Genomic DNA, 17,016 nt, shown 5'->3' on the forward strand with positions numbered 1-17,016 from the left:
ATCATCTGTCCTGCACTACACCTCAAGGATATAGGTCCTACATGTCCCTTGGGCTTCTGGACCTAGCTCGAAGATGCCGCAGACAAGCTGTAGTGCAGGGCAAGGTGCTCAATAGCCACTCTGTAGGGAGAATTCTGGAAAATTATTCTACCTGCAAAATGCAATGTGAAATACCTAACTGACATGAACTATGTGGAGTTGAGTAGGGAAGTGGGGAGAATAAACCATACTTCCTGGGTTTGCCTCTCAGCTCAGCAACTTACCAGCTAGATAACTGTGCTGATGGGCAAGTGGTTTCACCTCCCTGGGCCTTAGCTTCTCTCTCCATAAAATGGGCTAATGACACCTGCCTCACAGGGTTTTTGGGATGATTAAATGCTTGCAGTGCCCTGAGTCATCTGCAGTGGCATGAACCCTCATAAAGGTTAGCTCCCCTTCACTCTCGCACCAACTTTCATATTCATTCAGGAAGATGCTTGTGTGTGTCCCTCTGAGTCCATACTCAGCCACTTGCCAGTAGTGATGATGGAGTGGTTATTTGACTTCCCCAAGCCTGATTATCTTTCTTTTAACATAGGGATGATCTGATTACTGATTACTGATCTGGCAGGGCTGTTAAAAGAACTATTTCTGGTGCACAGTCCACACGTGTATGTCCTCCTCCATGGAATTACTACAAAAGTCTCCTCATCAGCGCCCCCTATATTTTACACAGTCATAGGTGTTGGCCCATTTTACAGGTAAGGAAACTGAGCCTCTGTGAGGTTGTGTATGTTGCTCAGATCACATATCCAGTAAGTAAGGCGTCAGATTCTCCATCTGTTCACCTCCTATCATTCCAAGGGTTCCACTCTCAATGCCCCACACCAGGCCAGTAGAATAAAAATCTCTGGGGGAGAGTCTCAGACATCAAGAGTATTTTAAAATATCCTCAATGAGCAGCCGGAGTTGCAAGGCAATAGCCCCAGGCTATGTTTGCTCAACCATATTCTCATGTATGGCCCACATCTGGTGGGTCCCACCAGAAAAAAAAAAAAAGGGCAGGGGAAATTTAGCAGAAGTATTGCATTAAAAAGGAGCATGTAGCTTAGAATACAGCAAATTAAAGCAGAAATCAAGGAAATAGCAGTTCTCTAGTGTCTAAAGCAAGGTCAAGAGCTGGGAGCCAGAGGAGGAATAAACTGTGAAGCCAGCACAGGTCTCCCAGGACAGGGAATCCAGAGCTTAGGGCTGGAGAAGGCACTCCCAGAGAAGGTCCAACCCTAGCGCAGTCACTGTTTGACTTCTACCCAGGTACATCTTGCTTCTCACCCAGTAGGGAAACAACCGCTAGAGGAACCAAGAGTTCAATGAGCAGGTGCAGTTCTGGGGCCATAATGATGAAAAGGAAGGCATGCGCGTTGTTGCCTGATCACCTGAGTATAGGCACTGAGGCCGAGACACTGAGTGTCCAGGTGCCCCCCTGTATTTCCCAGGCCTTCCACCATCTGACTCCTGGCTCTTGACCACGACTGTCTGTGTGATTTGCAGAGCCCATTGTAAAATGAAAACTCAGGGTCCCTTGTTCAACAACAATTAAGAATGTCTAGAGGGTGACAACAGAGCACTAAACACAACAGAGGGGCCATCTGAGCAAAGGGCTCTGTGCGACTGCACAGGACACACATTCATGAAGTCTACCTGCTCTTGAACTTGCCTTAGACACCAGGTCTGGCTGCTGAACTGCAGGCAAGAGTGCTGTGTGTCATTTCTAACTGAAGCATTCAATGAGTCAGCAGGTGAGTTTGCATCTCTCTGCCCCTCCTGCAGCAATCAGGAAACCACATGTTCCAGGTGGCATGGCTATAAGATGCAAGGGTCTGGATCCCTAAGCCGCCACTTGGAGAGGGTCTGCCCCTTGAAGGGAACCCCCAAAGTGGACTGAACTTGAGTGAGAAATTAACATTATATGCTAAGCCATTGAAATGACAGGGTTGGACTGTTATCTCAATCTAGCCTAGCCTAATATAGTCTATTTTTTGTTTGTTTGGTTTTGTTATTGTTTTTGAGAGGGGGTCTCTCTCTGTCACCAAGGCTGGAGTACAGTGATGTGATCTCAGCTCACTGCAGCCTCCGCCTCCGGGATTCAAGCAATTCTCACACCTCAGCCTCCCCAGTAGCTAGGATTACAGGGACGTGCCACCACGTCCAGCTAATTTTTTGCATTTTTAGTAGAGAAAGGATTTCACCATGTTGGCCAGGCTGGTCTTGAACTCCTGACCTCAGGTGATCCACCCACCTCAGCCTCCCAAAGTGCTGGGATTACAGGCGTGAGCCACCATGCCTGGGCTATGGTCTGTGTTTTTAAAGAGCAAATTGCTGTGCCTTTGCCCTTAAATAGATATAAATGATAGGGACAATAAGCCCGTTGTTCAGAATTAACCTAGGGGTTCATTAATATTTAGTGTCAGTCAAGCATCAATTATTTACCTGCTTCCTACTCCACCTTTATCTTACCTTAAGCTGTAAAAGAAGAAAAATGATAAAAACTCATCTTTATTTATTCACTTATTCATGTATTTATTCACTTGTGCATTTGGCAAATTTTTACTAGACTCTTACTACATGCAAAGCGTTATTTTGGTGCCTTTAAACATTTTCGTATTTGTCAGATATAGAGCAGCATCCTTGACCTCTACACACTAGATGCCAATATCACACCCCCTGCCCCAGTTGTAACAACCAAAAGTATCCCCAGGCATTGCCAAATGTCCCGTACAGGGGCTAAAATACCCCTCACTGAAAACCACTGCTGTAAAGAGGACTAGACTTGCCATTTTAAAATCTCTGAAATTGGCTGGGCGAGGTGGCTCACACCTATAATCCCAGCACTTTGAGAGGCCAAGGTGGGCAGATCACCTTGGGCAGGTCAGGAGTTTGAGACTAGCCTGGCCAACATGGCAAAACCATGTCTCTACTAAAAATACAAAAATTAGCAAGGTGTGGTGGTGAGTGCCTTTAATCCCAGCTACTCGGGAGGCTGAGGCATGAGAATCACTTGAACCTGGGAGACAAAGGTTGCAGTGTGCTGAGATCGTACCACTGCACTCCAGCCTGCACTCCAATGACAAAGCGAGACTCTGTTTCAAAAAAACTCTTAAATTGGTTAAACAAACAAAAATACACCCACGGTGTCCTTTTGTTGTTTTTAGGAGTTTATGGAAAAATATATTTGAGAGTTACAACTACTCCAGGCTAATTCAATATAAAGATTTTTTTATTATTAGTTTGGAATATTAAAGACAAAGTTTCCACTTAAAATTGATTTTTGAAGTGGTTTTAGGCAAGATCATTTAATTCAGCATAGAGTATCCTATGTCTTTCAAAAAGAACTTCATAGGAATGATAAAAAGATTAAGTGGAATTTTTGAAGGGTGTAAGAAAAATATTACTGTAGAAATCTGGATAAAATGAAGAAATTAGGACAGTAAAGTGAATCATGATGGGGAGACCCCAGTTTTGGCCATGTGTTACCTAATATGTCATAAACAGTTCTTCAGCTTCATTAAACCATAGCTCACCAGAAAGAAGGGCAGACACTGGAGGTTAAACTGCAGTGAATGAAAACCTGAAATAATCACAAGGTGGTCCTGTTGCCATTATCTCTTTATCAGAATAAAAATAAACAACCTTTGAAAACAGATGGAGACAGTCATTGCTCAACTTGTCGTAACTTATTACATATTTGACTGTCAATTTATACTTAAAAAACCAACTAGCTCCAGGGAGACAAAGTAAAGTGGAGAGGAGAAGCGAAGCCTATTGCATTTCAATTCAAGCCTGTGGTAATTTCAGCGGCACGGAGACACTTAGGACTGCTTTTAAATGAAGTCAGCAACTGTCCCAAAATTTAAGGCATTCTCATTTTTAAGAGCAGCGTTGTATTCCTATGGGATGGCACTTCCTCAACTCAAGCCTGCATCAGGAGTATATATATATATATATATCTCATGCCCATTTATTCAGTGCTGTTCTCCCACAGGGTGAGAGCTCTCTGAGCCAGATCATTCTTGGACAGATGCATTTTCCTGTTCCAAACAGAGAGGTGGGAGGAAGAAGGGCAAGATGTTTCCAATGGATGTACCATTTTTTAAAGTTGTAATCTATCACTGGAGGACTCATCAACAACATTTAATTCATGCCTTTGGGGGAAAGAACGGCTCTACCAGTAGCCAAGATCAAAAGCTGGTGGGCCTCAGACCGAGGCCTGCCATAACCTCTTTTCTTTGGCCTTCCTAGTCCCACTCAATGATCTTTTATTTTTTAAATTTGAACTAGTATCTAACCTGTAAACATTTTGACAGTTTATACAAAAATTCGAATTCCCACCTTTTCTCAAAAACTCAAAAGGACTAGCTAGTCCAGGCTCATATTTCAGTCGTGCGGTAATTCCTTTGAGCTAAAAGGCAGCTGCTGCCTTAGGCAGGAGGCACACGCTCCAGTTTGCCATCATCCCCAACTCTCCCGATTGTCTTGAAAGCACTTTACTCAAGTGAAGCTACTTGTATGGGCACTGAGTGAGTAGGTGAGCTTCTCACTCCTGGCCCAGCTCCCACTCTGACCACAGAGATTCCCACCTTCGAGGCCAGTGGGACTGGGCTCCTATCAGAGGACCGACCAAAGGTCATAAGTATCTTCATCAAAACTCACATTACCAAGCACTTTCTGGATCAAATGCACAGCTGAGCCACCCTATGAAAATGTGGGAGGGGTCCTTGTGCTGGTGAATGACAACCCCTGGATAACTGGGCAGCCGAGGGACTGGCCCCCAAAAGGAGCAAGGGTTGCAAAGCCAAATCTCCCAGACCTTGCCTTAGGCCTAAGCCTGCTTCCGTCTTCTCCCAAAAATCGGACTGGAATCACCTCTTTGCCACTCTGCAGTTCCATCCTCCTACCCTCAGAGTATAGGGGCAGGGATTTCTTTAACAGTCTTCACACCCAGAGCTGAGAGCCAACCTCCTCCTCCCACCTGGCTGGCCAGTAGAGTGTTTTGAAGATGAGCAAAAAAAAGGGGGGAAAAAAAAAAGTGAAAGATGAGGAGTGGCTTCCAATTGGACATCCCCTCAAATGAAAATAAAGCCAGTCTGAAAAGCAAATGTAGGCCAGTGGGAAAATGAGACATTATTTACGATTCATCACATGGGTGGCTTTCCAGGAACGCGTGCCCTGCCAAACGTGGGCTGCCTCTGGATCCCTATCAGGCTGGTTGGTTATCTTTCATCAACTAGTCATTCGACACTTTCCCTATCAATTGCTGTCTACTCAAGAATGTTGACATGACCAGACGAAGGGGATGCATGCATGCGTGCACTCAACAGAAGTGTCTAGGCTTGTCTAAGGGAAGAGAGGAGTTGTTTCCTGATGAGATTTTAAGTAACTCCTGCTTCCATAGATCCTGAGAGTGAGTCCCAGAAGTAGTATGTCTTAAGCCCTAAGTGGTTGGGTCCCACAAGACATTTCCCTCGTCATCATTGCACTCAGCAGTGGGTCCTCACAGAACTGAGTTCTAAATTGTGAGAGTCAATTAAAATAACAATAAAACTTACATTTCTCCATTACTTACCATCATCCAGGTATTGGACTGCATATAGATTAATTTGTACATTCTCAAAGGGGGCAATATTACTTCTAAGCAAGAGAAAATTGGTCATTAGGAGAGTTGGATTTAACATATTAGATGTATTAGATATTACAATGGTTTGTGCCCTGCAAGGGCCATAGCGCATAAATAGATATACAGTATATCTATAGAATTAACATTTTGTGATGGAGTGAGAGGGTGTCAAGTAGAAAAAATGTCTAAAAATGTTCTTGGGGGAAGGTGTTAATGGAAATACAAGAGGTTGAGAGAACATTGATCCACTCAGTGCCTCTAACAACCCATGAGAGAGGAGCTGTTTTGTCAATGAAAAGTTGAGGCGGGGCGTGATGGCTCACATCTGTAATCCCAGTACTTTAGGAGGCCAAGGTGGGCAGATCGCTTGAGTTCAGGAGTTCAAGACCAGCCCAGGCAACATGGCAAAACCCCATCCCCATCTCTATGAAAATTAGCTAGGCATAGTGATATGCACCTATAGTCCCGACTACTTGGGAGGCTGAGGTAGGAGGATCGCTTGAGCCTGGGAGGTCAAGGCTGCAGTGAGCTGTGATCACACCACTGTGCTCCAACCTGGGAGACAGAGAGCAACCCTGTCTCAAACAACAACAAAAAAAGTTGGGGTTTAACTGCCCAGAGAAGCCCAGTGGGTGAGGCCCGGGCTTAAAACTAGACAGCCCAAGTCCTTAGCCGGGCCACCGGCTTGGTTCTGCTTTGGTTTTGCACACTGAGGTCTCTCTCTTTGCTGTTGAGGACTGTTAGGAGAGAACTGGCTCATGTCCACCTGCTTGGTCAGGAAGCAATTTTAGATTGGTGGGTTTGGGGCAGTCAGTTGAGTGAATGGTCGTGGGCTGTGTCCCAGGCACTAAAGTCACATTTGCAACAGTTCTCACATCGGCAGTCTGCTGCGCGTGACCAAGAGACATGTCTACATCTGAAAGCAAAACTTGGCCTGCAGGGTGACCACCTCATTCTGGTTTGCCCAGGACTGTCCTGGAATCCCCTCAGTCCTGGGAGAACTATCTCGTTCTCATTTGGAACCAGGAGGCCCAAAACCTTCAAACTGAAGGATCTTCAATGGAAATTTAGTTTCCGATGAGAATCATTCCAACTAGATATATCCCAAAATGTTAGAATTTAAAATAGCGGCTTCTGCATCTGTCTCACCTGGCTCAGCACCCTCAGCTGCTGCTGGTCTAAGGCTTGTCTTCTGTTACAGGGGCAAACACACAAGTAACGTGGTGCAGTGCAGGATCCATGACCACATTCTCCTTTGAAAGCTCAACTGTTAGATCATTTGGTCACAGAAACCATCATTTGGGTGGAATTAGAACTCACTGCCTCCTCTAGTGAGTTTGATGCTTGACAATTATGTGCTATTTCGTTACATCAAAGAGGTTCACCTGGTGACATCTGCCATCTCTGCTCATGTTTGCTTTAACATCACACTTCTCCCTGGAAAGCACACGGTTGCCCTAACTGTGCTATCAGAAATCCGGTGCTGAATATAGATCTGAATGTCTATGTCTCAATACATGATTCGCTTATAGGAATAGCATTTTGCAAAAAATGAGCCTGACACTTTTTGATCAGGCAAAGGAAATGTTTAGGGATGGAGTCAAAGAAATGTTAAGAACAGAATAATTTTGTCACTGTCTTTTGGAGCATCCCCATCCTTGCGGCTGGCCGAAAATCCTCCATCACTGTGAGATCTGCACTCTCCTTTCTCAAGGGTTTGGCTGTGCTTGAAGTCACAGGAAAGCAAAACTTCAAAGCTGGCTTTCAAGGTCAAGAAACCAGGCGGCACTTGCTTTAATCAGAGAGCTGCAGTCAAGAGGAAGGGGCTACCTGGCCACAAGGAAGCGATCAGGCTTGCTAATCAGCCCGTCAGGCTGGCGGCCGTGTCCTTCAACAAAAGAAAATGACGGCCCGACTTGAGACTTTCAACCAGCAACCTGGGATGTTTTTTTCCCACTTTGGAGGAGCCGCTGCTAGTTCATCTGGCTCATGGAGTGACAGGGTGATTATAATTTATTTTGACACTCAGGAGAATATTGTGACGGGGGAAAAGTCAGAAATGTACTATGTGGAAGCCCCAGTGCGTGTCTATCGTATAATTATCCTTTCTCTGCTGTCTGGAAACACAAGACAAGCCCGGATGGGAAGCTGCCTGGGCTGGTGAAAACAAAGTGGTGGACATGGACTCCAGTGTGTGGGACTGCATAAGAGGAGAGGTACAGGCATCACCCACAGGCAATTGGAGCAGGTACACTGATGCCCACCTGCTGCATGTCAGCCTTGAGCATAGCATTGATGTGTGACCCAGGAATCCCATTTCAGCAAGGACCTCCAGGGCACCTTGAACAGGAAGCTCAGAGGCAGTTGTGAAAAATCTCCAGGCACATTGCTTAGTTGTTCGTTCTTCTTTGAAGACAAGTTATTAGTGGCTCTGGTCAGTGTGGAGTGAGGCAACACTACAGTGAATGGCAAGAAGGCAATTCAACTCAAAGAACACTGATGAAGACGTACTGCGTGTCAGATATTGGGCTTACAAAATGAATAAAAGAGTCTATACCGTCCAAGAGCTCACATCTGGGACCATGTGGCCTATCACGAAAAGATAGACAGTTCTGAGATAAAGAGGTTCCATCAACAGCAAAGTTTGGCGAGTGCGGCAGCATCCACCCGCTCTTGGAGATTGACGCTGTAAGCGTGCTTAATAAAGGCATTGAAAAGTCCTCCAGGGAAACACTGCTTCGCGGTGTTTGTCACATATTTCCCAAATCTGTTTCTCCACTGAATCTATGAAGCCAGAGTTCCTCGGAACCAATTTAGGGAATGCTGGTTTAGGGAGTTTATCCAGCCTTTGCAGAACACGGAAGTAAGGAAACCATGATCCAGCCTCCAGAGGAGGTACTGGCAAGGGCCAAGCATTGCACTCAGCAGATAGGCTGAGGTTCAGAGTAAAGCCTGGTCTTAGAGGCAGACTAGAGGACCACGTGGAGACATGGTGTAGACTACAGAATGTGTATATGCACACGTGTGTGTGTTGACGGTTGTTGTGATAGCCACAATAGAAACCCAGATCTGCACGATAAGACCATGGGCAGGGTGGAAGGGAGAAGGGACCTTGTAAGAGAGAGGGCTGTCCTGTCACCCTTTGTCCCACATTCTTTGCACAACTTAATCCTAGTCTCCTGTATTTTAGGCCTTTGCCTGCACTGCCATAATTGGCTCAGAAGCCAGGACAGAGTTTAATACTACAGGGCAGCTTCTCTGAACACTAATGTACTAGGCACTGTACAAATAGGTCATCCCATGAAATCGTCACAACAAGCAAAGAGGAATGTTGAAAACGGGGAAACTGAGGCTCAGAGAGAGATGAATACTGTGGCCGTGGGCACACAGCTTCTAAAGACTTGAACCCAGATATGTAACCTCAGAGTCATTGTTTTCAATGCTGCAAACCTATTTACGTGACTTATGCACAATGCGGTTCCCACAGAGGCGCGATTTCCTCCAAAGTAAATCCAGTGATGCATTCGTGTCTGGGTTGAGACAAACACAGGGCTGAAGACCGACTTCAGTTGTTCTGTAAAAATCCATTAAAATAAAAAGCATTTTCTGTGTATGCTTGGGAATATTCCAGGATAATTTTGTGTTATATCGTGTTGTCAAATCTGTAAACAAAAAGATATCCTCAGTGAATTTCCTGGTGAAAACTAAAGACTCATCAACCTGAGAGGTCTTTTTTTTTCTTCCTCTAATCATTTTAATGCATATGTCAGTTGCAAGCCATGATGACTTCATTTTTATACCCTCTATGACTTCAATTAAAGGCAGATTAAATAGGGCACAAATCCAATCAATCAAGCATTCATTAGACATTAACTAGGTGCAAGGCCCTGGGTCAAGTGTACTTAACCAGAGACTGGTGTGGAATTGATGGGGTTAAGGCTTCCTTCTATGTCTTTGGCCACACGGAGCTCCCTACAGCAAATCCCTGGGTAAGATCGCAGGCCTGAAATCTGCCTCTGATTTCTGATGGGGTAATTCTCAAGTTTGCCTAGATTAGGAAGGTTAATATGTGTCACATTTCACATCAGTTTCCGTAGACTGCGAGTGACGGCCTAGACCACTGTTTGATATCACTGGTTCTGCAGCATGGTCAATGGGAGACAGAGCCATGTTGTTGCTGCTGTCTTCCAGAGGCAAGGGGGCTGCATAGGCCAAGAATGTGCTTTTTGGGCGCTGAACCTTGAAGCTTGCCCTGAGACCGTTTCTCAGGGCAAAGAAACAAGGTGGATAGGAAGTGTACCTTGAAGCATGTGGCTGGATGGCACCATTGGTGAAATTAACCGAGACTGCTTAACAAATCAATCGAACATTGAGGGTGGCCAGACCTTCCTTGTTTATCTGATCAGTCAGGCCTAATGGCTGATAATCTAATTCCAGTGGTGAGGGAAAAAAAACTGGCTTTGATGATTAGAGAAGCATTGTTACAGAAGAGAAAGCAATACTGGGTGGTGGTAAAACCAGATGAATTCTATCTTTCCTTTAGGCCTCAGTGTTTTCTTCGTATGAGTATTCCTGCTTCTTTGATGAACATACATCAGCTGCTTTGATCTCTTCCGGTTAGGTTACACTTTGAGTCCAGACAGATTCAAAATCAGAAGATGAGGCCTTACATTTGTAGAAGAATATATTGGGATAAAAAGTTATAGTTAGGCAGGATGCCCTAAGCCAAATATGATAGCAGTACAATTGCTATTGTCAATCATCAAAACCAACAGGCATGTTTTTATGGGTACTTATAATTATACTCTTTGTAAATTAAATTTTAATGGCCAAAGCAATACATTCACCTTGTAAAAATAAACAAAATGTTATAGATGAGGCCAACATCTTTCCCGATGACCATGCCAAATCCCAATCCCCTCTCTTCTTCTCCACATTTAACCACCATCACCAGAAAGAAGTTCTCGTTATAGACCTTGTTCTATGCACTTGTAAACTGTACCTGTAAAACATGTGAATACAGTATTGTGGCATGTTCCGTGTGTAAGCAAGTTCACAGAAATGATATCACTATCATCCTGTGGGTAAGGAAAGTTAAAATGTGTTTTAACACATCAGTTTCTGTATACTTCAAGTGGCTGCCTGGACCGCTGTTTGAGAATGCTGATTCCATGCCGAGGTCAATGGGAAACAGAACCATGCTGTTCCTGCTGCTCTCCAAAGGCAAGGGGCTGCATGAGCCAAGAATGTTCTGTTCTGGTGCTGAACCCCGAACATTCCTCAACCTGACATTTTTACTAAATAGTATATCTTGAAGAGTTTCCCACATTAGAACCCATTAGATCTACAATCTTTTTAAGCTGCTGTAAAATATCTCAGTGTGAGAATACTATCATTTTAACAATTCCCCTGTTGATGAACAGCTAGGCTGTTTCCAAATTTTTCACCTAGACAGATAATTCGGCTAGAAATTTGTTTGCACAGGTCCCTTGTGGACACATGCAGTTGTTTCTGAAAGTAGATGCCAAGGAGGTGAAGGCATTGTGTTACTCTTTGCTGTCCAGTGGTCCTTGACAGCGGATATACCCGTTTCCCTTTATATCAGCTGCATGGGAGGAAGACCTATTATCTGACACCCTTATCAATCATTGACATAACCTAACACTCCACATGCTTGTTATAGAATCAGGTCCTGTTTGTGTGACTCTTGCTTGTTTGTGAGTGAACCCAACCGTGGTACCCTCATTTTATATTGGAAGTCCCTAAAATAACACAGCTGCTACATAGTAGGTACACATTAGGTTTGCTCTCGTTCCCTTTAACTGGAATGTCTTTTTGCTTTGAGGTCCCTTCTACCTGTTCCTGCCTACTCTCTTCTTAGGTGTCTGCATCAGACACCTTTGTGCAAATCCCAGACTCGATGAGGTTGTTTGCCTCTGTATTCATAACACCCTCTCTCAATGTACCTGATAGGTCTTATGCTTGTTATATGTTTATCTCTTCTACTGATTTCTGAGCTCTTGCACGCCCGGGAACATGCCTCTTTGTACTCTTGTTTCCCCAACACCCAGCTCAGGCGCATAGAGTTGGCATTCAATAAGAGCTTTAAAAATGAAGGCCATAGCTAGGTGTGATGGCTCATGCCTGTAATTCCAGCACTCTGGGAGGCTGAGGCAGGTGGATCACCTGAGGTCAGGAGTTCAAGACAAACCGGGCCAAAATGGTAAAACCCCATTTCTACTAAAAATACAAAAAATAGCTGGACATGTTAGTGCACGACTGTAATCTCAGCTACTCAGGAGGCTGAGGCAGGAGAATCACTTGAACCTGGAAGGCGGAGGTTGCAGTGAGCCGAGATCATGCCACTGCACTCCAGCTTGGGTGACAGAGTGAGACTCTGTCTCAAAAAAAGAAAAAAAAAAAAAAAAAAAGAATGTCCCTGTCGCAAAGCCACGTCCACAGTGGAATGAAAGCCCCTGAAAATAAACAGTGTATCAACAGGGAAAAATTAAGCGGTCAGTCTGCTGTACAGCAAATATTTTTTTTTTCTTTATTTCAAGTCTTTCCATGGGATGGAGCAGGGAACGAAAGGAGGAAGAACAGCTGAAACATAGCAAAGCTTAGGAAATACTTTTCTTTTTTAATTTGGAGAGTGATTGGCACACTGCTGCATTGCTATTGCCCAGGTGGGGAAGGGGCTCTGACCGTTGCTGACCCATTGATAACCATTCCCTGCCTTTCTGTCCTGCCCCGATAGGGACCACGGTGATGCGGATGACAGCCTTTGATGCAGATGACCCAGCCACTGATAATGCCCTCCTGCGGTATAATATCCGTCAGCAGACGCCTGACAAGCCATCTCCCAACATGTTCTACATCGATCCTGAGAAAGGAGACATTGTCACTGTTGTGTCACCTGCACTGCTGGACCGAGAGGTGAGCTGAAAAGAATACGCTTTCTTTTTCACGGGAACAGAATGTGGCTTCATGCAAGGGATGATGTGGGGCTCCAGTCAGTGGCTTTTTATACTGTAAAGGCAGAAATCAGGTGTTTACCGTGTTTTGGTGGGGAAAATCTATAAAGGGAAATGGGATATTATGTGACCCCAGAAAACACATGCTCTAAAAGGCTAAAGTGCTTGGAACTGTTTGTATTCACTCAACCTGATACCTGTTTCCTCAACAGCCACTTATTCTCTAGGCCCTGGTGATTCCAGACTCTGCCTCTAGCCCCTGCTTTGATGCTAGAAGGGAGAGGGAAAGACGAGGGAAGGAGGGGAAGGGAAGGGAGGTGGCTTCGTCCAAGATCACAGAGGCTGTCCCTGCTGCAGAGTCAAATGGCCATGACTCCCTTCTCTAACCCTTTGCTGCAGGCATCCTGCGTTCCTCCTTGAACCCCTCTCTTCCTCCATCTCTGTTCTCGTCCCTTTTGGCTCTCTCTGCGAAATCTCCTCCGTCTCCTGGGTCACATGTCACAAACAGGTGACCCCTGGACCAGTCAGTCCACATGCCTGCTCTTTGGTTTTGCCCACGGTGTTTTACAGCTTTTAGAATTAGTTGCCATATCAAAATATTTAGATTTCGTATTTCTGTTTTAAAAATGCCAATTTCCAGTTTTTCTGGAAATCAGAAATCCTGGAGACATCAGGTCCACTTTCCACACATGCACCATCGTTGATGTGAGGTGTGATGCTCCAGTGGATCCAGGGTCTGCTGCCCCCTTCAGATGACACATGTGCTCCCACCTCGATTACATTTCCACCTGCATGGGCCCCTCTGGCCCTGCCCTTTCCTGAGTTTGAGGTCCACCCTGTAGCTTACCATAAGCTACCTTAAGTAGAAGACCCTCGCAGCCCTCCAGACTCAGCATCCTTAAACCAACTCGTGGATTCCTACCCATTCTTCATTCTCCATCCAACCTAAGCCTGCTCCTATTCTGCAATTCCCTGCTCCTGACATCATCCCACAGGCATAGCACCTTGGAGTTGTCCTTGACCTTCTGCAGGAACCATCCGCTCTGTGGTAACTGCTAGGCTTCCCTCAGGGGCTCTGTGCAATTCCCCCTCAGTGTTTTTGATGAAATAAATCCATGGTTCGGAATGTCGTTTCCTCTGCTTTCTCCTCTCTTACATGCTGTAGTTTCTCAAGAGATTCTGGATTACATCATCCCTCCCTAAGAAGCTGTCCTCATCCACCTGATTCTTCCACACTCTTGTTCTTCCTCCCATCTCTGACTACCCTTGCCTGTCGCCATCCTATAGAAATTGGCATGTGCTAATTAAGGTTGTCATTTGTCTCTGAAGAAGATTCTCTTTCTCTTGGTCTAGGCCTGAATTGTCCAGTACAGTAACCACTAGTCACATGGGGTTATTGCAATTTTAAAGTATATTAACTGAAATCAAGATGTAAAAATCAGGTTCTCAGTCACATAGGCCACACTTCAAGTGCTCAGCGGTCATACGTGGTTGGTGGCTATTGTACTGGACAGTGCAGACCTAGAACACTTCCATCACCCCAGAAGGTTCTACGGGGCAACAATGGCCTAGACTGTACGTTTCTTGACAACAGAGACTGTGATCATATGCATGCTTGTGTTTCTACTGCCTAGCATGGTTGAAGCACTCCTGAAAATCCTAATTATATGTTTGTTGGCATAGAGGGAAAGAAAAGTAAAAAGAGTTGGAAATAAAACGAAGATCTTACATAAGCAGTGAGAAACAGAAGCTCGAAATAGGTAATTATTGAAAGGGAGAGAGAGAGAAAGAAATTTGCGTTGAAACTCTGATTGTCCTTTGGAAAATGTACTTGTTTCTAGTTAAAGAATAGGGAAGTAGAAAAAGTAATGAGTCCATTTCCTTCATTTCATCTCCCATTCTCTTTCCAACCTTCTTTTTTTTTTTTTTTTTTTTTTTTTTTTCCTGAGGCAGAGTCTTGCTCTGTTGCCCAGGCTGGAGTGCAGTGGCACAATCTTGGCACACTGCAACCTCCACTTCCCAGGTTCAAGCAATTCTCATGTCTCAGCCTGCTGAGTAGCTAGGACTACAGGTGCCTGCCACCATGCCTGGCTAATTTTTTATATTTTTGGTAGAGATGGGGTTTCACCATATTGATCAGGCGGTCCCGAACTCCTGACCTTAGGTGATCTGCCCACCTCGGCCTCCCAAAGTGCTGGGATTACAGGCATGGGCCACCGTGTCCAGCCAACCCTCCCTATTTTTGTGGCTGACATATTTTCTTCTTTTGGAGGCCAGAGATGACTTCCCAAGGCTCTCTGTTGCCCACTTGGCATGTGCGTGCACGTGTGCGCGTGCGCGCGCGTGCACACACACACACACACATACACAGACACACACACGCCAGCTTTCCTATAATCCTTAATGCTCCCGAAGCTTCTCGCAAGATCCTTTCACAGGAAAAAGATGAAGCATGGTGATTTCTCCATTTCAGCTTCTCTTTGTTCTGAGAGAAAATATTTTATAAGTCTCTATATATAAATCAAAGTGATAATGTAGTAAATTATCCCATTTTAAAAGTTTATTTTAGGGGACAAATGTGTTTTCAGCTCATGATCTTTTCATTTGGGCTTTCATTAAGTTGTAATAAGTATGTAATTATGGGAGTTGAATTAAGCATTTCTAGTCACAAAACATAAACAGGCCCCCGAAAAAGATCAACGCAATTTAACCAAAATTGGAAAATCAATGAAAATGAATAAAGAGTATCACTCTTCCGTGAGGGTTTCCAGAGTTCAGTGCTGATCCAGGCAACATCAGTGCAATCCAAAGGAAAGAAATGTCCCTAATTTTAGGCGAGCCTTGGCTATTTCCTTGTGCTGTGATAAGCTTCACTTCAGCATGTTTGCTGAGGAGGTGGAACGTGACTCTAAGTTCTTGTCTTTGAGGGTAAAAAGCTTGCACATCAGATGTCCAATGGAGTTTCCCAGAGTTTGCAATGTTTTCCTCTCACTGAGGCGCGGCACTTTTTGTAGGATTCACATGGATGCGATAGTTTCTTCAGCAGGTTTGTGGGATTTTATTATTATTATTATTTCTGAAGACTTTCTGAGAAGGCCTGTCTTAGATGTGGTTTTAAAGTCTACTTCTCAGCCTGCTGGGCAGAAAGAACATTTAATACAGTGTTTTGCAGCATTCATTCAAGAAAGTATCCCATTTGGGACCCTGTGGACTTTGAGATGATTCAAGTTGATTTTAAGGTGTGTTACCTTGTCTCCTGTCTTCACTGGCAGTATCTCAAATTGCATGTTGGAGCAATAAATATAGTGAGTGCAGGCATTTCTGTCACAAACTCCTTCAAGAGCAGGAGCTGCAGAAACCACAGCCACCCACTTCCCCCAAGCACGCGCACACGCGCACACACACACACACACACACACACACACACGCAGAGCTCACAAGCACCTCTGGCTCTCACCTGAACGAGGGACAAAGCAAACGTGTGTTTCTTGGCTTGTTGGGAGTGGATGCTCTGGAAGCCCATTGGGTGACAGGAGCTCAGTTGACACAATAACCATTTTTCATCTTTATTTTCCATTTAGTCCATTTCCTTTCTTAAGTGCGTCTACCAAAGAGGACCCCAGCAGCGAGTGTTTCACCAAGGGAGAGACAGATGATGCAAGATGAGTGGGGAGGTGGCAGGCAATGGGAATTTTCTTTGAATCTGTCTACCTAATCACTGTCCCTGCCTTTTACTTATTTACTTCGTAACAAGGCTTGTAACTGAGGATAGTCACGTAGGGCAGTGGAGAAATGACCCTTACTTTGTTGTCACTTTGGTTGTCATCCTTTCTTCTTCCCACCCTCCTCCCCTCCCAGGATGTCTCACCTGAAGCCAACTGAAGCAGGTGCCCTCATCTAATCTGCTCCTCTCCTGCTCCAAGGATTGGCAGCCACCGTTCTTGAAAGAGTCCATGGCCTCTCTGCCTGCACTCACCATAGTCAATGCTCAAACATGCAATTTGCAGGATGATATTTGGCTTTCCCATGACATATTCCCAGTGCCTAGCACATGAGACATGCTCAAAGAAATATTTATTGAGAGATGAAAGGCAGGAAGGATGTGAGGAAGAGAGCGTGATTCACACTGGCTTGAGGGCAGGTGAACTGGCCATTTCTTCCCCCTCCATAAGCTCAGCATTAATAGATAGCAAGTTTCCCCAAGACATGTGCATTTTCCATTACAAGCTCATCCATTTACTTGTTCGGAAACCCTACCAGAACATACACTTCCGGAAGAAAGGGACCTTGGATTTCTGTTCTGTCTCTCTATTCCCATTGCCAAATATAGCACCGGATAAATAATAGGCACTGGGTCAAGATCTGTCAGGTTAGCAGGGTGGATGAGCG

The 17,016-nt window shown here is 44.9% G+C and overlaps 1 protein-coding gene across 4 annotated transcripts in view; it reads left to right on the forward strand.

The window, feature by feature from the left end:
* The window catches only part of CDH13 (cadherin 13), a 1,178,066-nt gene that overhangs the window by 859,684 nt on the left and 301,366 nt on the right, over positions 1-17,016 (forward strand). For all 4 annotated transcript variants that reach the window (XM_025369922.1, XM_025369923.1, XM_025369924.1 and 1 more), the window contains one exon: positions 12,411-12,589. In XM_025369922.1, the coding sequence (XP_025225707.1) occupies positions 12,411-12,589 (179 nt within the window). The remainder of the gene's footprint in view (positions 1-12,410; positions 12,590-17,016) is intronic.

This window comes from Theropithecus gelada, chromosome 20, assembly GCF_003255815.1.
Source record: "Theropithecus gelada isolate Dixy chromosome 20, Tgel_1.0, whole genome shotgun sequence".
Taxonomy (NCBI): Eukaryota; Metazoa; Chordata; class Mammalia; order Primates; family Cercopithecidae; genus Theropithecus; species Theropithecus gelada.